At 50.0% G+C, this 25,966-nt stretch overlaps 2 protein-coding genes across 6 annotated transcripts in view; both read right to left on the reverse strand.

The window, feature by feature from the left end:
• The window catches only part of SLC6A12 (solute carrier family 6 member 12), a 38,595-nt gene extending 35,217 nt beyond the window's left edge, over window positions 1-3,378 (reverse strand). Inside the window, exons 1-2 of one of the 5 annotated variants that reach the window (XM_038155621.1) lie at window positions 3,143-3,378; window positions 2,034-2,247 (exon numbers count right to left, since the gene is read on the reverse strand). In XM_038155621.1, coding sequence (XP_038011549.1) covers window positions 2,034-2,176 — 143 coding nt within the window. In that variant the 5' untranslated portion in view covers window positions 2,177-2,247; window positions 3,143-3,378. The other 4 variants (XM_038155623.1, XM_038155624.1, XM_038155626.1 and 1 more) reach the window with 4 other exon arrangements.
• A 7,389-nt stretch (window positions 3,379-10,767) lies between these two features.
• The window catches only part of SLC6A13 (solute carrier family 6 member 13), a 31,930-nt gene continuing 16,731 nt past the window's right edge, over window positions 10,768-25,966 (reverse strand). The window contains exons 9-16 of the mRNA XM_038153032.1: window positions 18,663-18,766; window positions 15,846-15,970; window positions 15,185-15,297; window positions 14,901-15,038; window positions 13,730-13,832; window positions 12,998-13,098; window positions 12,410-12,580; window positions 10,768-11,270 (exon numbers count right to left, since the gene is read on the reverse strand). Coding sequence (XP_038008960.1) covers window positions 11,151-11,270; window positions 12,410-12,580; window positions 12,998-13,098; window positions 13,730-13,832; window positions 14,901-15,038; window positions 15,185-15,297; window positions 15,846-15,970; window positions 18,663-18,766 — 975 coding nt within the window. The 3' untranslated portion in view covers window positions 10,768-11,150. The remainder of the gene's footprint in view (window positions 11,271-12,409; window positions 12,581-12,997; window positions 13,099-13,729; window positions 13,833-14,900; window positions 15,039-15,184; window positions 15,298-15,845; window positions 15,971-18,662; window positions 18,767-25,966) is intronic.

The raw sequence follows: 25,966 nt of genomic DNA on the forward strand, positions 1-25,966 counted from the left end.
GGAGGGACAAGAAAATATTAGCAGTGGAAGCAAGTGCTTTCCAGCCAGTCTGAGAGCAGCTACATGAGCAGAGACAGCTACTTCAAAGCAGGAATGCTGCTGGAGAATGGCTCACTCCAGCTGCATAACAGAGAAAAGCAAGGAAATATGTAGAAAGAGAAAAACTGATCAACTCCAGGACAGCAGTTGAAATTAAAATGCCTTTCATTTCAAGCAATTGAAAGTTAGTTGGCTTCTTTACACTTTCTAATTAACTTCCAGGTTCTGTGGGCTGCAGGGTATTCTCAAAGCATCTGTTCAGCAACGTTCATGAGGCACAGGAGACTGTTACAAGAATCAGATCCTACCTATGTTTTCTCCAGTGCAAAATAAGAGCAATGCTTGTGCAGTCAGTGAGTTTGCTACTTACTGACACCAGAAGGAGTGAGACAAGGAACTCAGTGAGTTCCTTATGAGTGAGTTCTCTGATGGCATGGACATCTGCAATACAAGCAATAGAGCATCACCCTTCAGAGCACACACCCCCAGTGCAGAGGGTGCCAGCTGGGTCCTGCTCTGTGTTCTGCTGCTGGACAGGAGACCCTCCAAAGCCTCTAAGAGTGGCTGGACTTTTCTGAGGATTAGTGGCAAATCTCTTGCTAAAAGCAAGGCAGGCTGCTGTTTGCAGGGCCAGATGAGTCTCTGTTGGTGTCCATGGATCACCATCCCTGCTCTGCGCTACAGAGACACAGAAGTGGTTTCTTTCTCTAGCCTAGAAAAAAACCAAGACTAACAGATGAAGTCCATAAACGGTGTCTAAATGGAAGCCAACCTTTGCACCAAACCAGATAACTTCAAGACCTCCACTCAACCCATAATCTGGCTATATCCAGTGCAACACAGCAGGAGGGTCAGCCACAGCAGGATCCATTCTTCTTACAGAGCACCAGCATTGGGTCTGGTACAGCCACAGATCCAGCTAGGCCCCAGTGGAGCCCCTAGAGCCACCTACCCGATGGCTGGAGCTGTCTGGCCAAAGTCCTGGGGCTGCATCTGGCTGGCTCAGAGGTCCTTGTGTGCAGCCAAAGCATGTGGCCAGCACAGCTCCTGTCACTGGCTGGAGAGCAGAGCAGGTGAATGGCACAGAGGGTGAAAGCCACGCTGCTCCAGCACTCACTCTGCAAACAGGTAACTGCACAATGGGGCAGCGACCTGTGGTGCAGCCCAGAGGTGCTCCACGGGGACAAGACAGAGTCTGCAGGATGCCTGCAGGGCTGTCACCTCTCTGGGGCAGCAACTTCATGGAGCAAGACACCAGCCAGCAGCCCTGGGCAGGTCAGATGAAGAGATGGGGGCTGCCAGCCCCCAGCCCTGCTTGGCCAGCTGCTGCCATCCATCCCTGCGACTGGGGCCGAGGGCTGAGGGAAAAGTGGGAAGCAAAGTTGCTAAAGCAGGAGAGCAGAGGAGCCAGCACTGCAGCCAGTGGTTCAGAGGTGGGAGAGCAGCACATGGAATTTGGCATCACACTGCTCTAGGCACTTGAATCTAAACTCCCCCAGGTAGGCACACCCTGCCTGACCTCCCAAAAGCACAGCCTGAGGACATTTGCTGTCAGTGATGAGAAACAGGGAGCACAGGGGAAGAGCACTCAAGCGAGACTCTTCCAAAAGCCGAGCAAGGTTAAGGAATAACACATTGCCTTATGCTTCCCAGCAGGGAGGATGAGGGGAGCCAACAGCGTGTGTGGCAGAGCCTGGTCCCTCAGCACAGACATATGTGCGGCCAGCGCACAGCAGGGCCACCAGGCTCCCTGCCATGATTGTCCCCACACTGTGCGCCCTGTTCAGCCCTGCACAAGCCCAGCACCCCATGTCACACCCTGAGCAGGCTCAGCCAACTCCGGTTGGTGCTCAGGACGAGTCACATCAGGTGAAATCAGCACAGGCAGAGGCTGTGAGACCTCGACGGAGACCACGACTCCAGCAGTGCCTTAAGTGTTTTCCAGCAGTTCCTGCCATAATGCCACATTGTAATGTGGTGGGACTGCATCCTACCTGCACTCTCCAAGGGGCCTGGTACCTGCTCTCCAGCCTGGGGCATCCAAACTTTCCTCTAGCCCTGCCCAGGACCACAGCCAGGTAGAGATACAGCACAGGCTCTTTATCCTGCCCTCTGCAAGGACCACATCTGCAACCATGAATCCAGAAAAGTTGGGCTGTTGCAGAGCTGCAAAGGTCAGGTCCAAGGTTCAGCCTCTCATATCACCAGCTGTCAAAGAGGAAAAACTAGGGCAATGGCGTTTCCACTGGCATGAGATGAAAACCCTGATTAGTAGTGATTACTTTAAAAGCACTGTTGATTTAAGAAGACACGGATCAGGTGTTATGAAACCCTCATGTGTTCTGCCTGCATTTGTTCATAAATATGCCCACAGATCCCAAAAGTTTAGCACATGCAGAAACTGCGCTGTCTCCCTGCCTCACCCCTTACAGAAACAAATTTGATGAAAACTTCAGGGCAAGAAGAACAAGAAGTGCACCCTCAGGCTCATCTTTTAAAACTGCAGCTCCCAAGTCAATGCACTGGGGTCAGCACCTCTGCAGGGCAGCACAGGAGGAGAGGACTCATGCTGGCAGTAGCTGAAATGCCTACAGCCTACTCCACTCCTAGTGCCTTGTCTCCTGTACCTATTACCAACCAGTCAGCCCTGCCCTTCATCCCTGTCCCTGTCTTGCTCACTGTTGTCTCTCTTCTCAATATTTCTGCTGTCTGAGTACTTACCTGTCACTCTCTCCCTTTTTCTCTGCTGCCACAACCTTCAGGATCAATTACTCATCCTTCAGGCATCTCTTTGCTCTCAGCTTCCTGGTACCCCCTGTGCAGCATCTCAGCCTGTCCTTTCTTTTTCCAAAGGAACAATTGAAAGAAAAACCTCTTCCCTGGGTTGATCCAAATTGATCATTTGCTCCTTACTGTCTATCTCACTCTTGCTTTACTTAACCTTGGGAAGATTCTGCCCTTGCAGATTTGCTGGCCCACTCTCCAGAGCGCAGCAAGCAGCTGGCATGCAGCAGCTGGCTGCGGGAGGACCGGAGTCAGCGGCACTCCCAGGGTGACACAAACATCCAGCCAGATCTGCTCAACAAGCAAACGCCCAACTCACCTGAACCCAGCGCAGGTCTCCCCCAGGCAAGCCCCTCCCGTCCTATCCTTTCCCGTCCCACTGGAGTCCAGGCAGGGAATCCACTGACTGCCAAACAGATACAGCAAGAGTTAAGGCAGACACTACCCTCTCTCCTCCTCCTGTCCCACCCCTTCCACCAGCTCCCCCCACCAAATTATCACCCAGCTCATGCGTGGGTGGTGGGACGTAGGGAAGGGAGGTGCATCAGGGCAGAAGAACTTTCTCCCCTGTTCCCTTACAACATGCACCTCTCCAAACTTTGAACTGTGGCCCTGACAAGAAAGCAACATGAGAAAGCAGCCACAGGCAGCCAGGGTAAAGGCCCAGAGTTTGTAAATATCAACTACAGCAGTCAGAGAGTAAGTCCATGTCCTCTTGACCTCTGCAGGGCATGAACTCTCCCTTGGCAGACCCCACAGCATGGCCCAGGCTGGCTGCCACATATTCCCACTGTCCTAGGGCTCCACCACTTTAGTGGGATAGAGGCATCCCTCAATGTTATCCTACAAACATGCAGAATGAATCTCCACAGAGCATTACATTAAACCTTCTGTGGCCAAGCTCAAGTCCCACCAACGCTATCAGGTAGGTGGAGCAAAAGGCAGAATGTGAGTGAAGAAGGAACATTTACTCTGGGGTCACGCAGCCCCCTCCATGCCTGTGCCATATGCTGAGAATACACAGCTCATGGGACAGGGCTTTGTCAGCAAGGAGAGGCACTGCTGGAGTCATTATAGTGTCTGGGTGCTTACTAGAAGTGAGCAATCCCTCTGTGGTTTTGCCCTGGCAGCTTTCTTTGTACCCATCTCAGGTTTGATGCGCTTTTTCTCATGACCAACACCAGCAGCAGGCATTCCAGTTACACCATTTTTCTCCAGATACTTCAGCTCAGCGTTTCTCTTTTTATAATGGTTTAATGCTATCACTCTTTTGTGTTTTGCATTGTCTGCTTATGTGCCTGCCAAATTCCTGTTGATCTTTTCATGCTCCCATGTGGTCAAACCAGAGCGGCATGCGGGAGGGAATGCGGGACATATCCAACACATGCTCGGCTATGTCTGGACTCACCAGAAGAGCATTTCTCAGCCCCTCAGTGGGAAGCTGACAGGAGCTGACGAAAGTCCTCAATGCCACAGTGTGGGGAAGAAGTAGGTTTACCTGCCTGCACACTCCATAGAGGTCATTTGTAATGCTGTCTCCAGAAAATCCTTCATGGGCACTAGAAGCCAGTGAATCAGATCCCATTAGAACATGCCGGATTGCCCTGGGGACAAATGAGGCTGGAGAGATGTGCAAGGGGAATCAACCCTGGACTGAGTGGGACCCTCAGGATAAACCACTGAGGCCAGTTCTGGAGGCAGTAAGGGAAAACATCTCCATTTACTTGGGGCTTTTTCTGTGAATAAACTTCCCAAGCATGCCATTTTCAAAGCTCTTGGCTTTCACCTACCCCACAGTCTTGGTGGATTGAACCCGTATCCAAAGAAATACAAACTGATTTTTCCCTTGTGAGATCTGGCATCAGTATCAGACAGGACAGGCTCCATCTTCTGCCTTTTAGGGGCTGTCTCCAAAGTCCTGAAAGACTGCAAGGTGAAGGAGTATGTGCTGGCTCTGCATTGCCTCTGACCCTACTCATGGAGGACAGTGCCACTGCCTGTCACAGAGGACTGGCATGACCCAGCACAACTGAGGAAAAGGTGCAATAGAGGTTATCCAGATATGAAAAGGGGATTAAGATAAGCCTAGGTAAGCAGAACTGACCTAAAAACTTGATTTATCTATACTGAAGTGTTTCACAGGAACATCGCAGGGGTTTTGCAAAGCTGTAGATGGGAAATGACCTGTGACATTAAGGTAAAACAAGAAGAAAGTCAACCTAAATGAAAACTTTATCCAGCAACGTGTGAAAAATGATTCTGTAGGAGGGGAAAAAAAGGCTATTTCTGTTTGCCAGCCTGGAGGTACCAGAAGTTACACTCAGACTTCAGAGTTTCCTACCAGGCAATAATTCACAGGTTTTTAAATCCTGCTATGGGCAGGGGCACTTTTATCTCACCACACCAGCTTCCACGTGAGTAATTTCACTGGTGTGATGACCCAGACTGAAAATCAAAAATCACATTCTGAGCAGCTCAGCTGAGGGGGTACAAACTGGGCTTAGTCCATCCCAGGAGAGAGCAAGGAAAGGGGTGGTGCACTCCTTGACCACCAGCTGCCACCTTTTCTGGCAGAGTCAGCCCTCAGCAGGCACTCTGGGCTGAACAGCCGTGTAGGTAGGACAGGTCTGCTAAGGGATGTGACAATCTGACTGCAGGTCACCCCACGATGTGGGCTTCTCCTCCATAAGTGTGGGTGAGGTTCCTCTTAAGCACTCACCCTCAAAGAGAAGCACTGCTTGCAATAAATCCTGGAATGTCCAAAGCACCCCCCTCGCCAGGCAGCACGACCCCCTCCCAGCCCTGGGACCCCCTGTTGTGAGCAGCTCACACGCCAGCAGCACTCAGATCTCCACAGCTCTCCCACAGCACAACCTGAGGAAGCCCCATCACTGCACCCAAGGGTGCACAGGAGAACTGGGAAAGCACTGCTGTCCAACCACACAGAGGTGCTCATTCCCTCTGCAGTTGCCAGCTCAGAGCCAGCTGCATGGGTTTCCATCCCCTCTCATGAGCAGAGGAGGAAAACTCTCCTTGAAAGGACCAGATTCCCTCAACCTGCCAGGCTCAGGGCAGCTGGAGACCAGGACTCAGCCTTTGCCCTGAAGGACAGCTGACCCCAACCTCAGACCTGTGCTGCACCTCCTCAAAGGTGTCCTCCTTCCCACCCTGCTCACCACCTGCCAGCTGGCAGTGCCCTCTTGCCTCTCCTTTTACCATTTCTTTTCTCAGAACAGCTAGCTCTTCCCATCATCTGGGTGTCCCCACCCTTTCCTCCCTTTCAGCCAGCTCTGACATGCCTGCTGAAGAGCCAACCCAGAGGAGCAGGCTGCCAACCTCAGCCCACACCAGGGCCACGTTCCCTGGCAACAGTGAGTCCTGGGCCCCTGAGCCCGTAAGACACAAGGCTTCAAGCCAAAATGAGTCAAATCTCCCCCTAGCCCAGATTATGGGAGAGGTCTGTCAGCATGACACACTATGGGTGAATCCAAATTGAGCTTTACAAGCATTAGAGGCTGCAGAGGCAGTTGCTGGGACAGTTGTTGGACACAGTGGAGCCTGCAGCCCTGGCTGCCCCTGTCACTGAGTCACCTGCAGGAGAAGCCACCACTGCCTTCGTTTGTCCAGCCTAATTCCACCTCTTAACACTTTTGTTAACAAAACAGGAGAAATGCTGATTGCCCCATGGGCACAACGCTGCTGCTTCTTCATCTGAGAACACGCCTTCCTGACTGAACACTATGTTTCCAGGGGATTTTCCCCTAGGCATTGGTATAATTTATTTTTCATGTTTATGACTAATTTCTGCTTGAGTAAGCCTGTGACTTCTGACAACAGTTTCACTGTAACTAATCACAAGTGAACATAACCAAAGCAACAAGAGCTAATGAGGCTCCACAGAACCCTGACAGGCTCCAGCAGCCACAGCACCACTCCTATGCCAGGCTCCTACGGAGGAGGAGGCTGCCAGGAGCCTTTATCTGTGAAAGTACAAGCAGGGTGAGACATCCCCTGTTCCATGGCATCCCTGGTATGGGAGAGGATGAAGCAAGGGCAGATGGCTCAGGAGCCCAGTGGTCAGGAGGGAGGACTGGCAGTGCTGGGGATCTGCAGCCTGACAGCCTCTCTGAGTTGCCCAGCGATGCTCACTCTTGATCAGAGACCGAGAGGATCACGGAACAAAGGCAACCGGAGGACACATGGGTATGTGCCTGTTCGCTCCTGCTTTCCCTCCCTGCTCCCTCAGGGCAGCTGAGCCTGGTGTTGTGGGACATGTGACAGCAAACACCTCCAACGCACAGGGCACAAGGACACAAAGGACAAGGTCAGATGGAGACACAGAGAGGCACTTGTTGCTGCTGCCCAAGGTGTTGCAACTCTGGGCAGGTCAGATGGAGACAGGGGTAACAAAACCATTGGCAATTTCCTGGAAGTAATAGCTTCTCCAGCGTGCCTTTGTGCTTCCCCATGCTTGCTTCCCTTATCTGTGCCATGCAGACCCCCCCTCCTGCAGGCTGCTAACCACATTAGCACACAAGGGTTCAGCCAAACACCCCGCTCTCTGGGGTATGCTCATTTGCACTCACCTGTAGGACCCATTTACCAGATTATTTGGGAATCTCTGCTTCACAGGATTATGTATGCCACGAGTTAACATGTTCACCTTACTCCATTCTCTCCATTAATGCACCATGGCATCCAACACATCTGCTTTTCTCGTCACCATAATGTGCAATACAACTCACAATGCATCACTCTGCAACAGCCGTGGAAAACTGCCCTGTAGTTACCTCTAAAGGCAAAAGGAAAAGACCTCTCCAGCATGTGTTCAAACATCCCAGGATTTGGGATGCTCTCCATGACAGCAGGTGCATCCTCACCCATGGGTCTGTCCCTGAGCTCTGAGGTTTCTCCCCTGCCCTATGTGAGCATCCATGGACAAAGAAAGCTGAGTTTTCTCCCCACAAAAAGGGAAAAGCCGAGCCTGGTTTTCATGGACGGGTGGATGGACATCCTTTCTAAGCACCAGTGACCCAGGGCAGAACCTCAGGGACTTGTTTATTTTTAGGTTAATTTCTCATTTGAAAAAAAAAGAAAAAATAAACACCAAAAAACAAAACCAAATCAAATGAAAAAAAAAAAAAACCTGAGACAAAACTCAAAACACCAAAAACAACAAAACAACAACAACAAAAAAAGCAACAAAACCAACCAAACAAAAAAAAAATCAAAACCAACCAATCAAAACTGAAAAACCAGGATCACCACAACAAAAGAATCCATGAAATAAAAGGCTCTTGAATGTCATGCCCACTGTCTAGTAAGTAATGGGTTGAATTCTCAGGCTAATTGGTAGGGTTTGGATTCTGAAGGTGGAAAATACCCAATGACCACACACCTCTTGTCTAAAAGGAGATCAGCACCTCCCCAGCTGGCAAAAGTATGGTGCAAATTCCACAGACTGCAAGGCTGATCTTGGAGGCAATTAAAATATCCCTTTCACCATATTCCAAATCATAAACAAACGCCATATGCTGAAATCACCATATTCTGAATTTCACCAAAAAATTCATTTTAAGCATGAGGTCTTAAAAGTGCTGTGAAAAAAAATGTCATGTCTTGAAATTTCAAATAAATTCATTTCAAATTTAGCCCATCAACCTTTTCAATGAGCAAGACAGAATATCCTTGATTCATATTTCAAGCCAGGTGCCATCAATTCTAATACTTTGCTTAAAGTCATGTCAGAAATAAGACACTTATTTAAGAATATTCAGTAAAACCTTTGGTTCTCTTGCTTATCTGACCTACCTAGCTCATCCACAGCTTTACAGCAATTGGGTCATGTGAGAGCACAGGCTTGGGAGATTTCCTGGGTCATATATAACCAGATCAATAAACCACATGCCCAATTCACTGGACGCCAGTCTATTTTGAAACAAAGCAAGTCACAAGCCTTTCAGCAAACTCACACTTTGCTGACATGCAGCCAAGCAGATTTCACATCAGCCAGATTTTAAAGATAGTTGCAAATAATTACTGCTTTCTATTATGGTTGAAATATCTCCCCAGTGGGACAAACCTCCTATAGATAGTACTGGAAAATGAAAGTATAATTCTGTTTAAGGTTAACATTACATGAATAAAAATATCTGTTGCTAGAACTTCTGTATTGACCTTAGTCCTCTCATTTCTAGAAGTAATTTTTACCAGTCAGTTTAGTTTCCAAGTGGCAGGGCAGCTGGTTGGCTCCATCTTCCCTCACGTTGTGGGTCTCTTCCAAAAGGGGCTTCCCCTGGATGTCTTAGCTCTTTAGCACCCTTAGCTCATGCATGAGCACCATGAAGTACAGTGGTAGCAGGGGAATCTGGAGCTCTGAGGCTTTGAGGTTGCCCATAGTGGCAACCAGTTGAGCTCCCAACTTCCCGGTATTCTCCAGAGGCAGGGAGAGAGGGAGGCATGCAGAAACTTGAGATTTTTATGTGGGAGGTGCAGACCTACTAAACGGGACAACCCATGGTAGTAAAAGGAACCCGTCCACCTCACAGTCCGGGTGGAAAATAGGCTGGGAAAAGGGAAGACAGGCTGGCAATGAGATGGTTTCCACAGGCACGCTGGCAGAGAGCCAGTGAAGCCGGGAGGCCCTCAGGGCAGTAGCTGCTCCCTCCCGCAGGTGAAATCTGCACCGCCACAGAGCAAATCCCCTCAGCACCTGGCTCTCCTCGGAGTTTCACAGCCTCCATCAGCAGAAGCCCGTGACTCCTTTCCACACAGACCTGATGGGACACAATCCTGTGTCCCATCTCAGGTTTCCAGGCTCCAAGAACACTAAACTAAGGGAAACCAAGTCCAGGAAAACCAAACTTGGGAACCTGCCATTGCCCAGAGTGGTAAACCCGTTCGTGCCACAGCTGGGAGCACCGTTCTGAGATCACCGTTCGCTGTGGGAGGCAGATGTCCTCAGGGAAAACCTCCCCGGGGAACCGGGAAGGAAAGGCGAGGACGATGGCAGGGTCACCGTGACCGCGGGGCCCCGTGTCCCTCAGCCGGGCGCCGCCGCCCGCGGGGCCCCATCCCGCGCGAAGGCTGAGGGCCTGGGGACACCTTGTGGCTAATGGCGCGGATTGCGCTAATTCGCTTTAATTTGCTTTAATTCGCGTCTTCCTCTGCCCGCGGCAGCAGCGGCCTTGGCCGTGGTGCGCGGCCCGCCAGTGTCCTTGTGTGCTTCAGGAAGCTGAGCGCCTCCGGCTGCTGGCTCAGCTCTGTCCAGGCTCCAGCTTCCTCAGGGTTTCCTGGGAGCCATCCAGCTTCCCAGGGTTACGTGTCCTCTGGCTGCCCTCCTCGGATGCTGGGGCTACAGCACTTAAAACACAAGCTCTTTGAGTTTTATTTCTTTTACCCAAAGAGCCTGGAAACTAGGGGCCCTGTTTGTTGACATAACATGCACATTCTGTTTCCACCACACAGCCCTTCTTCCATTCACAGGAAAACCAAAATTACTGGCTCCAGAGTACCTGGAAGGTAGTCAGCACTGAAAAAGACACAGATCTGCAGAGGCAAGGGAGAGCTTCCCATGATCCCTCACTTGCAAAAAGAAAACACAAATCCACACGCTGCTCTCAGACCCCAGGAACAGCCTGATGATTCATCAGGACAGATGACACTTCTGTCTGAGATCTGGCAGCGGCTCCAGCAGAAGGTGGCATTGCATTCTTCACCAGGGTACCCCAAGCCTACCGCAGAGAGGAGCCTCTGAACGCCTGTTCCCTGTTTTCCTTCCTTTCCTAACCAAGCTTCCTCTCCTCTGGCCACCTTCCCATATCACTGTGCCAGTGCAACAGAGATCCAGACCTGGGTGCCCAGCACAGCTTGGCTGACATACATCTCACCTAACATGCTGTTGGCAAGGAATGCCAGTGGGACAAAACAGAGACAGAGCAGATCTAGTCAGGAAAAACACAGATTTAATGGAATGAATGGAGAAGCTCCCAAAGTCCACGCTGGAACCACAGCTCTGACTCTGACACTTTATTCCAGGGTCAGTCCTTCCTTTCTGCCCACCAGAAGCCTGGGGATGCTCAGGAACACTGGTGCTTGATGTGCCCCTTCAGAGCTCTCTCCAGGGAGAGAATTAAGGTGCATTACTAACTCCACACAGACCATCTCCACGGCAGCCTCTTCATCAGCCCTTCAAATCTTCCAGAGAAGGGAGCTCAGCCCAGAAATCCCTCTCTTCTTGGTGAGTGAAGAATCCTTGCATTATCCAACAGGTGGCAAAGGCTGTATGGAAACCATCCTGGGGGAAGAGAGGGAGAGCCATACTGGTCCTAGCAATGAGATTCAAGCTCTGTCAGCATCAGGAGGCCAGCTCTGGTAGAGGGAAGGGGCTGTTCTGTGCCTGGCCTGGAAGGCAAGTCCTCAAGTGGGCAGGTGAGTTGGCGGAACCTCTGGAAGGCAAAGACAGGCACTAAACACAGCTGCAAAGACAAAAAGTGACCTGGGCCCTCCCCTGCCAGTCATGGGTTTCATTCAGCCAGGCAGGCCCAACTGCAGATCTGCTCGCTAAATGCCGGAGGTGTCCAAAATAAGGACAGTCAGTACTTCAGAAACTGAGAGATCTTCCAACCACTCGTCCCAAGGCAAAGCACTGAGCACATGAGGTATCTAACATAGATACAAATGAAGGAAAGCTCTGTCCTCCATTTGCTCCAGACCAGGGCTAGAAAACAGTCTGAAGGAAGGTTGGTGACCCAGTACCTCCAGGTCATGTCCTCCATCAGCACAGAGCCTGTGCACACAGGATTGGCTTTAACTGGGACAAGTTCATAAGAGGTTACTCTCATACCACATCATGCTGTGCAGCCTTGCCTTGCCTCTGCAGCTGTTCTCACTCCTCCCTGTGTGTGCTGGACACAGGGGTCACTGGCCCATTGCTGTCACAACTCATTCTTGAACACTTGCAGGAGGCAGGAAATGAGAATGGATCCTGGGGGTTCAGAACTGTTTGTGAAACCTCACCCTGAAACCATGAGCTGTGGCAGGGATAGGATGCTCATCTGGAGCAAGGCCTGGTTTTCTAGCTTCCTGCCCCTCCAGTGTATTACAGGGCAACCAGCAATGCATCACTCTGGAAGCAGGACAGACCCAGAGCATTAAGAGTGATGGGAGCTCCAAATTCCCAGTGATTCCCTCCATGCCAACTCCATGGCCTCAGCACAGACTGGTGAACTCAGCTGACCATAATGCTCAGGGGATCTGGAGCTTTCTCAGAGCAAATCCTCAAGCCTCAATTAAGGGCAGCATGTAGATCATCTTTATCCTCTCCATCTAATAACCTTTTTCCTGGTGGTACGCGAAGAGACAGAAGAAATGAAAAAAGGGTACCAAGAGGCAGCAGCCAGCTTGGAGCAGCCCTCCAGCATGGCAGAACTTTAAAAAACAGGTCTGTTATAGCAGTTAAGTAATTTAATTTATTTATTCTGGGCTCCTTCCTAATCAACTTGCAACACACAAATGATTCCGCTGCAGGGCTGGACTTCAACACAGAAGTACAGCCCATGCCCAGATCCCAGAGCACCAACCTCACCTCTCTGAGTGAGCCTTTGATGGTGGAGAGTTTGTAGACGATCCAGAAAGGGATGCACACCATGGAGGAGAGGGCCAGCAGCCATCCCAGAGTGTCTCCCCACCATGGGTACACATACTTCTTGTTGTAAGTCAATGGAGTGTACTTGATCAAAGAAAACAGGAAGGTTGCCTGGCAAGGTGAAAGAGACCAAGAAAAACAAGAGAAAGAAAATCAACATCATGAGCAAAGAGAGGTCTTCCTGGTAAGTACACATCTGCAGAGAGACTCGTGGTAAAAAGGAGCACCTCAGGGCAGCAACAGATGAGACATCCCTTAAACAGGATTTGCTGGGACAGCCCCCACGGGCAACACTGGTCATGACATCAAGGAGCTTGTCCCACCAGCAAACACCTCTGCCACAGCTGAGCCTCTCCCCGTTGTTGAGCCCCATGCCTGACCCTCAAAACTACAAGCACAAATAACAAAAGGCCCCCATAGTCCAGGCCACATAACCCCCTATATATTTGCACATCCCTCCATATATGTGTAGGTGTCTGTATCTCAGAGGCAGCCAGCTCTGCCCATCTTCCTCCCGTGTGTCCTCACCATGCAAACCGCAGGGGTGATGAAAAGCCAGCAGTATTTGATGATGGGCCACGGCCGGTAGCCGATCATATCTTCAATGTTATCGTAGAAACGCTCAGCACCTGCAGAAGACAGCAAGGATGGGATCCCTCACTGCCACCAGGGAAGGAGGGCAGCAGGGTCTGCGTGTCCAGGGTCCTGCTTCACCACTCTTTAGGTGCAATAGCCTCAGCACAGCCAGCAGTCAGGTCAGGGAGCTCCTCAGGAGTGTGGCCAGCTTCAGTCTTTGTCCTGGACTTCCTATCCTCCCAGAACAGTTCAGTAGGTCAGCAAGGCCAGCCCCTCAGCATCTCCAAGGCTAGGACCTCAGCCCAGGTTTTACCCATATCTTGTGACTCTCAAGACTGTGAGAGAGGGCTCTCAAAATGTTTGAGTCTCAAGCCCTCTGAACACAGGTTGAGGAAAGATTTTTCAGATAGCTCCAATTCCCCAAGGAAGGAGCGTCTCAAAAGCAGGAGCACATAGGAACATGCAGGGGATATCTGCCAAGCAGATCCCCCAGGCTGTTTCTGTGAGGAAGTCCCTGCCAGTTCAGTCCAGGGGCACCAAAGCAAAGGTTTAGCTTCTGCCTTGCAAATTGCCTACAAAGCAATTACCAAGTTAAGCTACCGACCAAAATTTTGAGTATGAACCAGACAAGACTGAGAGAGGCCAGAGCTGTGGACCTCCCCCCCCACCCCAGTTGATACTCACCATAGACCCAGGCGATGCAGAGAGTCTCAAAGATGGCCACAAAGAGCAGGCACATGCCACTGGCAGCATAGTAATCAAAGAGCTGGAAGACATACATCCCACCCTGGGAAGGCCCAAGTGGGCAGCAAGGTGAGAGAGAGGGGAGAAGAATCAGGCAAAGAGCTAGAGCCAGAGCAGAAAACAAACTCAATATTTCCCCCAGAGCTGGAGGCATCTCCCTCTCTGGGAAAGAGTTTTAGCCTACAGAAAAGGCACATCCCTTGTGCCCAAGGCCTGACAGAGACATGCAGCCACCCTGTTGCTCTCAGGAGTGTCTGCAGCCCTTCATTTCAATGCAGAGCAGCACAGCAGATGGCAACTGACTGCCAGAGATTGTGGGGATGTTTTAGGAGAAGACAAAACCTAGGCAACTCTTGTAGCTGGAAGTGAGGATGGAAACCCCCCCTGTAAGATACACAATCCATCTGATTGACTTTAAAGTCCCAATTTGCAGAAGGAAGTAACTGCATGCAGCCTGGCTGTTTCACTGCCCAGGTCTGCAGGGCTGCCTCCAAAACAAGCCTGTGGGTAAGTCCAGGCACAATGTTGCATGTACAACATCAGACACAGCTTTTCCAAAAGTTATGCCCAAATGGAAACAGAAAGTGTCAAGAGCATTCTGGCAGCATCAATCCACACACGCATATTGCTAGGCAGAGCTCAAAGTTTTAAACAAGAACAGTTTAGCTCCCAGGCAACTACAAGGGTAATAGAGAGGATATCTGTATAATAGAGAAGGGGTGCCCTGAGGCCTGACAAGTTTCCTTATAGCAAGTGTTCCTGTAGCTCCATTCAGGAAGAAAGAGAAGGACAAGGGCACTCCTCTTCCCATGCAACAGCTGTAAAGGTTTGGCCTGTGTCAAGATAAATTTATAACCAAAACATAGGCTGTCCAGAGCTCCAGCTATCAGTCTTGGCAGGAGAAGTATCAGGACTGTGACTGGCACAAGGAGTGTGCCGGCTGGAAGGGAAAACACGAATGGCATGAGAAGGGCAGGGCAGCCTCCTGCAGGCATAGGGCAGCAGGATGGGACTCAGCAGCAAGCTCTCAGCCCCAGTGTAAGACCTCACCACCCACCAGGTCCCACTCTGTCCTGACAAGTACCATGCAGGTGGTCTGAGCCCAAAATACCTCTGTGAGCATCACCAAGCCAACCAGATATGAGAGGATGGAGACCACCAGGATGAGGGTCTCCCGGCGGTTCTTCTTGCGGAAGATGGTGGGGTACATGTCCACAAGAGCTGTCACAAGACTCTCCACGCAGACAAACTGCAAAAAGCAGAGATCCCACCTCTGTCAGCCCATCCTGACCAGCTTCCCAGCTCCACTGGCTCCCCCTCAGCCAAGCTGAAGCCTGTCCTGAAGAGACAGTGGCTTTTGTCTGGTAGGGAGTCACTCTGCTCCTGCAGCTTTACCTGGCTGTCCAGTCCCAGCAAGACAACCATCAGGAAGAAGAAGCACGCCCAGAGTGGGGAGAAGGGCAGCATGACCACAGCCCGAGGGTAGGCGATGAATGCTAGGCCAGGCCCTGCAGGGAGAAGGGCTTTCAGAGCAATGGCACAGCAGCAGCACAGCACATCTGGTTCAGACCTGCCCGAGGCAGCCACCCAGACAAGGCACAGCTTGTGGCCATGCAGCCTCTCACTCCAGTAATATCCGTGCTGTGCATGAAACTCAGGCTCCTGCAGCAGTGAAGGAGAAGCAGGAAGGGAGGTAAGGGGACATGGCAACCTCTGGCTGCTGCACTGTCGCAAGGGCTGGGAGCCAGGGGAAGCCTCTGAGCTGAGGGGGCACAGCACAAGCCTGGGGATATGCCATGCAGTCACCTCAGCACCCTCCCCACAAGAGACAGCAGCGTCTTAACCCCAGCCCTCACCCTTAGAGGCAGCTTTCATTAGGCTCAAACCTACTGCATCTCAGTACTTCATGAGTGTGTACTCATTTGCACTCATTTCTCCCTGCTTTTTGGAGGCAGAGAGCAAGGGATGGGAATCTGCAGCTGCAGGCATCCCCCAGTGGCTGGGGGCTCACGTGGCAGCATCCCCACAGCCCCAACCCACCAGGGTCCTCACTCACCTGACTCAGCCACATTGGCGATGGGCACACCCTGCTCCTCTGCCATGAAGCCCAGGATGGAGAAGATGGCAAAGCCAGCCACAAAGCTGGTGCCACTGTTGAGGAAGCACAGGGCCACACAGTCTCTGGGAAAAGGGGGCAAAGCATCAGCCAGCTATGACCCACAACTCATGACAGCCCCCCAGGACAGCACCTGCTTTTCTGCCCCAGCCACTGTGTCTCTCCCAACATGGTGTGCTTGACTCACACCAGGAGCTGCAGAAAGATGCCCCAGGCTGGACAACACAGCAGGACTCCCCCAAGGGAAGCCTTGTCCAAGGACAGCATAAAGATGCATTGCCCACCTAACCTCCTTGCTTGTGAGATAGTCTTCCCACACATCTAAATGCCAGGGGTTTTTTTTCTGGTTTTTTCCCCTCTCTCTCCCCTGGTCCCTCCTGCAGCAGCATGTAACAGTTTATTTTTGTCTCAGAAGGGAACACTTTTTTTTTTTCCTTAATAGATTTCTCAGAACAGTTACTATCTTCTGGGTTCTCAGTACTACTAGTTATCTCCTGGTCTTTGCATTACGAGAAAAAGATAATCACAGCCATCCAATTTATTTTCTCTGATCTATTCCCTTTTGTTTCTGTTTCATCTCATTCTCATCCATCAACACTTTAAACTGAACATCTCTTATCTATCCAATTCCTTTTTATGCTTGAGTCTCCCTAGTCCTCTTGTGACTGCAACCCTGGGGACAACAATAACATTTGCAGCATCATTCTGAGATATTCTGAACCAAACTTGAATGCACCCCTTCTGGCATTTCATGGCCTGCTCTGACTTTATTAAATGTTACTCTGCAAATCCAGTGTGATTTTTCTGTATCAGTCTTCAGTTGTATAGCATTTTTAGGGCCTCGTGCTCCTGCTTGCATGTTAACTAGGTCAGAGCCCCCGCATCATACAAATTCAAATAATTCCTTCCAAAGCACAGCTCCTTGCACTGTCAAGGACTACACAGCACCCAACACCATTGCTCTGCCTTTGCATTTGGTTTCTAGGGCTCAATGAATCTCCCAGCTGGAAAGGAAGGCCACACTCCACCAATCCCAGCTACACAATGGGAAGCCCAAGCCCAAAACTCATTTCTCCAGCTGCTATAAAGTGCCTGCTCTCCACTCAAATTATATTCTCAGTAATTTGATACAAATTCTCACATGTTTCAAATAGTTCCTCGTCCTTCCTGGTGTTTCTCCCTCTTTCCCCTGGATGTATCCATGACAGGTCAAACCCTCCTTGGAAAGCATGGGCTGAAAGGTGTTCTCCCATTATCTGGAAGGGTTGTCATGGTAGAGAGTAAAATGAGGGGATGGCCAGATCAAAGAGATCTCTGCAGATTTATACCTGAAATGGAACCAGGAAGACCTGAAGAATTCCCTTGCTGTGACAGGAGACAAGAAATGGTCAATACTGTTTGACACCATCTTGGACCACTGCCATTCGAACCAAGGTTTCTACTGCCCACATCCTTTTCCAGGTCACCCTGGAATAGGTGACCTGAAAATAACAAAGTACCTGGCCTGGTATAACAAAGTGGGGCATCATGCTGATGTCCTTCTCCCCTGCTAAATCCTGGTTCTGTCTTCTTATCCAAATTAAGCCTGTAGAGCACAGGACTGACTCATTAAAACTGGTTCCATGCCTGGGAAAGGCTAGTCAAAGTTTTGACACCAAAACTAAGACCAGCATTCCTAGAAGAGCCAAACAGCATATAGGATAAAAGCACAGCATCATGTGCAGACAGAGGTCTCTCCCCTTTCCACAGCACCTCCCAGCTGCAGTTACAGAAGGTCTTTACAACCCTTTTGCTGAGCAGCCCCTGTCATCATCTCCATGTTACATATTAGACTGGGGATGCAAAGGGCCAATGTCCAAGGACATGTTGAAGGCCAGAAACAGATCTATTATCTCTTCTATTCCTACAGCTTTTTCTCTCAAAACTGAATGTGGGAGAAGGGACATGATAAGAAACAAGCATCCTAGCCCTGTTGTTGGAGAGGCAGCCCTGCAGCAGAAATTAACCCCTAAAGTGAAGAAAGATGCCAAGCAAGGGTCATGTAGCCAGTGGTGTCCCTGAACCTTTGATGGCAACAACCACAACTTTGAATTTAAAACATGGGGGGAGAAGTCAGTGCCGGGAGCAACCCAATCAGCAGAAAAAGTGTGGGAAGAGAGGTGGCCTTTTCTCACAAAAGCCTTTTAACCCTGGGGATGGATACGCCTACAGCAAAATGAGTTTATTTTCACTGGACCACTTCAACTCAGCAGCCTGATTCTATCTGGCAACCAGCTCCATTTCTGCTCCTGCAGTCCAGCATGCAATAAACAGAAGTCACATCTGCAGGCTCATATGTAACCATATGAAATAGCACACAGGAACCCAGAGTGGCAGCTGTGCCACTCAATGGGTCCAAATGAACCAAAGAAGGATAAATCACAAGGGACAAGGGGAAAGGACTCCAGTTGAGAGCCATTAGAGCTCAGTTCTGCTTTCCCAGTAGCTGCTTGTGCACCCAGGTAATAATGGAGGCTGTAGTGTGGGCTGAAGTCACAAAGGTCGTGAAGAGGATCTAACTTTGCAGAGTGTGGAAGAGGGGACAGACAGACAATTCCCGTGGGTATAAAGCACAGAGAAATGAACTTGGGGAGAAAACACCTGGAAAGAGTTTTCCTATGCCTTGAGTAGAAACAAAAATCATGACACTTCCAAAGGCCAGCAGGCTCCAGCAGATCCCACATGTTCAGGGAGAGGAAGGCTCGAGGCAGCAGTTACCTGTAGCAGTTGTTATGGTATTTGTTATAGCTGCCCAGAGCTGTCAGGCATCCCAGACAAATTGCATACGAAAAGAAGATTTGAGTGCCTGCATCCATCCAGACCTGCAAGGGAGATGCAAACACAGGTGAGAAGACAAGGCCAGCACAGACACTGCACAGATGGGAAGAGGCAGAGCCCTAAGGCTGCTGTAAGCACCAGAAAGGCCAGGGATCAGAAGGTCATCAGGACTCTGCATTGAAACAAGCCTTTCCTAGAGGCAGGTTGTACAGTGCCAGGAATTATAGTGCTCAGGGAGGCACCCAGGGAGGCTGGGCGTGCCAAAAGGAAGGGATACATTAGGAGCCTCATCCACCCAAATCACATACAGCTCTTCATCACCACCTCTTTCTTTCTTTGAGAAATCTGCAGCATCCTGTGACACTCAAGAGCCTTCTAGCAAGAGGAGACCGGATGAACGCTTTCCATGAGAGCTGAAGGAGCCCTCTGCCACCAGAGGAAGGGTACTTGATTTGGGCAAGTCTAGTCTCCAACTGGCCAGCACAGGTACATACAGCTTGTGGTGGTGGCTTCCCTCCAGGACCTAATGTAAATACTCCAAAATTTAAATGAAATTCAACTGGGGAGGAATACTAGAAATAAACAGAGTTGATTGCAAAAGACAGCTCCTAAAAGAACATACAAAAACACTGTTATTCCCATGAGGCCCTTTGCTCTCACTGTCAATAACACATCCCAGGGCTCTAAGGCTGACATTTGTCAATGCCAAATTTCATCTGAAAGCCTAGCTGTGCTCAGTCACCAATTCAGGCACTGTCACTGCCTTCTGCAGACTACAGCAAAAGCAGGAACCAATGGTGGGGAATGAAGCAATGACAGAGGTTATTAATAAACCTCTGTTCTCTAAGATCTTTTTTTTCCTAGGGGTTTTATAAAACAGAGATAAGACCATCATTCAGCAATGCTGAAGCGTAGCTACATTTTCAAGACTAAAGAAAAGAAGAAATAAAATATTGCTGGGACAACTTTATGAGAAAAGTCTCCATTTGACTACACTCCCCTCTCCCAGAGTGGCAGTGCCAGTAAGCTCTCAAACAGCAGCCTTGCCCCAGAGCCTCTCTGAGAAGAACAGGAGCCAATGGAAAGCACCACAGTGCTTTCCAGAGGTTTTGATGCCTTCAAATTGCACCTGTATCTGTCAGCCAAGACCTCATGTCCTGAGGGAATGGTTGGGGGGAACCACCCCATTGCTCAGGCCACCCTTACCAATGCATGGTTCTGCCTTTCCTCTTTCATACTAGCCAAAGTACAATCATGCGGTGACAGGTTTTGTTTTACATTTACTTCTTCTCCTTCCTGGGCTGATGAGCCTTATGAAGGCATGTTATAATCCCATGAACTGCCATTTTCCCAGAAGAAATTCTGGATTTAGCTCAAGGCACAGATGCACAGAATAAATCCTCTGCCCCTCCTGCAAACCCCAGTAGGGAAAGAAGGTGAAGCGCTGCTAGGGCTAGGTTTGGTGAAACTGCTCTCCCTGACTGTTCTGCAAGCTACTTGCCTGGCATTCAACCCCACAACCTTGACTTAAGGCCATGGAAACCCTGGAGTCTAGGTTTCAGATCAAACAGGGAGTAAGATCCAATCTCTGATTTGTAGAATGGGAAGGGACAGGTGATGAGATGGGACTGGAACAACTAATTCAAGGCACTGGGAAGTCAAAAAAAGTAATTGACCTCAGTGTATTTTACTCTTTTTGGAGATGAATGGGAAGATGGGTTTAGAGAGCAAGGTATTAACTTTTTTCAGTTCAAAGACATTAGGAAAAGATCAAAGCCCTTTTTAAAATTGATTCCTAAAGCATCAGTGTGCTCTTGGGCTGTACAGGCCCAGCTTTCATTTTGCAGCTACATTTTAGGCACAGCAAGGCACTAAGGTGAGCTGGACTAGCAGACACCTTTGCATCAATAATTTAAACATCTTTGCACAGACTGGAATCAAATGCTTTGTTAGGTCTGCTTTTTATTTTGCTGTTCATTGACGGAGCTCTTGTTTTCCATCAAATTTGAGCTCAAAACACACCCTCTCATGGGGTTTGTAGCTCTTGTAGCTCAATTTGTCAAGATAACAAGACTTTTGCCATTAAACTGCCTACCCCACGCCTGTCATAACATTAGACTCAGTTGATGCTTTTCAACCAGATTTAACAGTTGTCAGAAACCTCAAGGATATCAATTACCTATGAATTGCACAATAGTTAGGGAATGGGAAAAAGACAGGAACTCACAGTCCCCACTGAGCAGAAAGCTACAGGGAAGAAGAGTCAACCAGTATTAAATACCACATAAATCACACAAGCAAAGGAGAAATACCCCTCAGGCAGGAAAAGAACTGGTGCTTTACCAGCCATGGTGGAAGCCAAATATCAAGAGGCCAAGCTTCATTAGTTCTGTGGTTTATGACATGGCTCATTTCTAAAATCCAATGATAACCCTGACTTGTGTAGCAGAGACCAGCACGGGGTCTGTGGGCTCTTCACTTCACTGCCTGCTCTGCCCAGCCTCACAGCTGTGGGGTGCACACCTGGCTGTGTGGGAGTCCAGCCCCAAAGGGATATCTTCAGGGAATACAGGACCTGCCTTAGCATATGCTCCTGTTTGAAGCAAGGCAGCCTGTCGCTGAAACCATAAATAAAGCTAAGCTTGACTTGCAGAGCTTATGATCCTACTTAGCATGACTGTGAACACCAGCTCAGGCTGCCTGCACATTATTTCAGGCATTAAAAAGTTAATGCAGCTCTTGGGCCAAAGACAAGAGACATCTACAACTTTCCCAGTTTCCTTGCAATTCCTGACTGCTTCCCCCAACTTTCTTGGGGGGGGGGGGGGGCAAAGGACTGCCACAGGACTGATGTCATGTGTGCTCCTGACCCATCCCCCCTGGTGATGGGGTCAAGCAGCAGCAAATCCCAGGACTGCAGGGTCACTGGGAGTGGAAAAGGTCCAGCCTCCTCCAGCAGCACCACTGCCCATCCAGCCCCACAGGGCTCATGGGGGCTACACAGACCATTCCCTTCAGCGAACAGCAGCTCAAACCTTTTCTCCCCAGCCTGCTGCCTGTGCTCACTTCTCTCCCTGTAGTGACTCAGAGAAATTTTTTTTTCAGCTGTTCCCAGACTAGTCTGACTAAAAGGCCGGGCAGGGTCAGGCAGGGCTCTCTTTCCACTGCAGATAAAAGCATCCTGCTGTTCTCTGGCCACTGCTCCCAAATAGACTGGTAAAGTTTATCCTGTTCAGATTTTGCTGGCACATTGGCAGCATGGGTATTTTTATTTAATTATTGCCTGCATTTTTCTAAGCCATCCACTTTATTTAATTCATAATTCAAATTCTTTGAACATGTTGTATGGTCCAGTTTGCAATAGCCTCCTATTCTGATTTTAGCCAAAACCTTTACACCTGAGCTGCAGTTATTCAAGATGGTTATGGCCACTCCTCTGTCTCTTGATTTTCTCAGCAATATTCACTTTATTACATGTACTAGAATTTAATAGCTCCCAGCACTGAAACAGGTCCTTCCTTAGGAAGTTCTCAAAACACTTACAAATAACAAGACCACTTTCAAGCAAAACGTTAACCCCAGTGGATGCCATACATCAAATATAGGTGGCATGCTGAGAAGCACTGAACTGTCCCCATCAGCAAGCAGAGACAGCACAGCACGGAGTGGGTACATGCTGTGTGGAGGGTCACACTTGATGTAATGCATAGCAGAGAGCAAAACCCAGCCAAGTCTTGAGCTACAGTTCAAGCAGCACTTCTTTTGCTCACATCACAGCTCACGAGTCAGCCTGTGGCGCCGGCACTACCCACCAGCCACCCCCTGCACCACACAAATACATCCCTGCCTAGGAAAGGGATACGGTGACTCCTAAGATTTTACTGCAAGATTGCCAAGGCTCGATTTCCAGCACACTGACATTCCCCTTTACTCAGGACTGGCCCACAGGCCCCAGCCCAAAGATGCAGCCCATGTCCCACCGTGCTGCACCAGCACAGAGCCGAGGCCCTGCCACACAGCCCAGGGCAATGCTTCCCCCATCCCCATTCATCCCAGCAGAGAGGAGACAGGGAATGAGGCACTGACATTTGTCAAGTGTTCCTGTCCCATCTGCCCAGCATCATCTGCTCCCAATCCCAGAGCCCCATGTGCTTGGAAAATTCTCCTCGGGACTGAAGAACAGGGGCTTTGTTCCCCAATCAATCTCCCTCTGCCAGCACTCAAGGCCCCCCCAGTGCCCTGCCTGAGAACACTGACCTCATGTTATCCCCACACCTCAGGACACCTGGGGGCTTGGAAGGACATTTTGCACCCAGGAGGGCCCTCCCACCACTGGGGTTACTTTAAACACCACAAGAAAACAAACAGGTTTGTGGTTTGTCCCAAGGAGCACAGCTGCCTGCCCCAGCGAGGTGCAAAGGGGCGAGTGGTGCTTTGAGGGACGCTCCTTGCTGCCTGGGAAGCGGGGCTGTATGGTCCTCCCCGCCCTGTTGCTTGCAGGCAGACAGACAGACAGACAGACGGGCAGACAGCTTCATTCCTTCCTGCTATGTCAGCGCTGAGATCAGGCTCGGCAGGGCTGCACGGCCGGGTCCCGCGGCAGCAGGGCTGGGAACTGGGATGGGGCAAGGAGGCGGAGGAGACCACACAGCTGCGGATCACCCCACGGGGATGCGCTGCTCCAGCAAGGCAGAGCAGAGGATCCCAGCCCCGAGCCCCTCTGGCACGCTGTGGCAGCACCAGGCTCTCTCTGCCTGCTGCCCGGTGCCTGCCCTCTGTCCCCAGGGCGGAGTGGGAGCAGTGCCCGGGCTCGCAGCCCCTCTGCCAGGGAGCGCGGTGGGGACAAGCAGGGCCCTGCCGGTGCCCGGGCTCGCAGCCCCTGCGTCAGGGAGCACGGTGGGGACAAGCAGGGCCCTGCCGGTGCCCGGGCTCACAGCCCCTGTGTCAGGGAGCGCGGTGGGGACAAGCAGGGCCCTGCCAGTGCCCGAGCTCACAGCCCCTGTGCCAGGGAGCGCAGTGGGGACAAGCAGGGCCCTGCCGGTGCCCGGGCTTGGAGCCCCTCTGCCAGGGAGCACGGTGGGGACAAGCAGGGCCCTGCCGGTGCCCGGACTCGCAGCCCCTCAGTCCCGGAGTGCAGTGGGGACAAGCAGGGCCCTGCCGGTGCACGTGTCCGCACAAGGGCACAGCGGGAGCGCCTCGGCACCGAAACAAACACCCGCCTGCAGAAGGGGAAAGCTGTGCAAACCCGGCACGCTGGGTCAAGACACGACCCTGCTGGGAAAACAATAAATACAGGGAACAAATAATATTTAGGAGGCCTGTGGTCGCCCTCTCTCTCGCAGGGAAGCAGCAGCGTTTGCTGGCCATAGAGCAGCAGCAGGAAGGGCCTGAATTTGGGGCTCTGACCCCTTCCCAGCATGGCTTCAGGGGCCCATGGTTCACCCAGCGAGTCCTAGCCCTGCAAGAGGCACATATCTCTCATCCTCCCCGTGGGTGGCTGGAGGAGCTTATCCTCAGCTCAGCACTGACTGTGAGAGCTGCCCTGGTCCAAACCATGACCTCAGCATTCTCCCTCTGCAGCCACAGGCAGAGTGGGTAAACCCCCGCAAAAAAACACTGGGGGCATCTTCTCTTGCCTTCTCTTTCTGTCCTGTTGGGAAACAAGAGCCATAAGGGAAATCTGCAGGGCAAACACTCCAAAAACCAATCATCAGAAAAATAGGAGAAAGAAAATGAGAGGGATGTAGGGAAGGATATTCAGAAATAAATGCTCAATTCTGGTGACTACTGGCACCTCCGGTGCTTCCCTGGCCCAGGACTGGGATACAGCCCCCAAATTCAGGGGCCTTCAGCTCATCTGGGATAGGTGGAAAGCAACTTATCACAGAAGCTTCTTTCTTTATATAAAGACTAGATAAAGTACAAGAAAATACAGCATGGTGGGTCTTTTCTGGAAATTTCAAGAGGAAAATACGAGTGGGAAGCTTTGAGAAACATCTGCTACTTTTCAAGAGAGACACAAACAACTCTGAGCACAACTTCTCCATTCTCACTCAGCATTAAACCTAAGGAAATTTAGCTAAGACTTGGTACCAGAGTGAAAGGAGGCTATTACATTTCTTCTTTTTAAAGAAAACCCAAACACACAAGACAGTCCTTTCTGCATCAGCCCCTTCATCCTCTCTTTATATCTGTCTGTCTAAACAGTGACTGGCAGTGATATGAAAGCTTCAATCAACAGAAAGCCTGACAGCACCTGAAAAAATTCTTTTAATGACAAGTTTTACACACTTAAATCTTAGTTCTACTCTGAATTCCTCTCATTGCATCTTCTCACTGGTGGATCCCACTATGCATCCCTCTCCTTAATCACATTCATAAATTTCCAGCATTTCCTGCTGAATAAAACAATTGATAAAACCAATAAATGCAAAGGGTGAAGTGAACAAATGGAGTATGACCCCAAGACCCTCTGTTGGTCCACACTGTGAAACACATAGGATGCATCTGGAGCACAGCAATGCAGTCAAGGAGTGAGAAAAGACTTTGAGCCTAGTTATGACTGACATACTTACTAACATCATAATTTTAAATAATCTACACATTTTAAAAAAATGAGCTAGGAGCTCATTTTTTAGATTTTTTTTGTTTGGGGACATGCAGTTCAAAATAGATTATCTCTTTGGTGGTTTTGCTGTTATCTGCTCATATTTGAGCATAACTGGCCTTCCTTATTCAACACCTTGGTTTGGCAGTTCTCTGTATGGTCTGATCTACCTACCAACTGCAATTCATTTACCATTTTAATTATAGGCATTTCACAGATTGAGGAGATGAAGATGCAGGAAGATTTAGGGCACTTCAGAGCCAGAAGAGGCCATTACCAATCAGCTTGACTGAGCTCTCAGAGACAGAATTTCCCAGTTCTGTCCAAGGTCACTTGTCAGGTGAAAAGCAGTGATTTCCACACACCAGCCTGATATTCTGACATTTAATCACATCTCAGCTGTTGCTGCTCCCCTGGTAGACTCTGATAAATAATTTATCCCCTCTTTCCACGTAATTTTTCATATACTTTAGAGGAGCTTTGATTTTGTCCCCTTGCATATTGTTTGCCTGTTGTTTAAACCTCCCCTTGAGATGCCTTCTCATAAGGCTCAGATTGGAGAGGTCTATTTTTTTTTTTATAATTTCCAAAATCCCTTCCCAAGCACTACAGAATATTCCATTTTTCAAGGCAGTAC

This window comes from Motacilla alba, chromosome 1A, assembly GCF_015832195.1.
Source record: "Motacilla alba alba isolate MOTALB_02 chromosome 1A, Motacilla_alba_V1.0_pri, whole genome shotgun sequence".
In the NCBI taxonomy this organism is placed as follows: domain Eukaryota; kingdom Metazoa; phylum Chordata; class Aves; order Passeriformes; family Motacillidae; genus Motacilla; species Motacilla alba.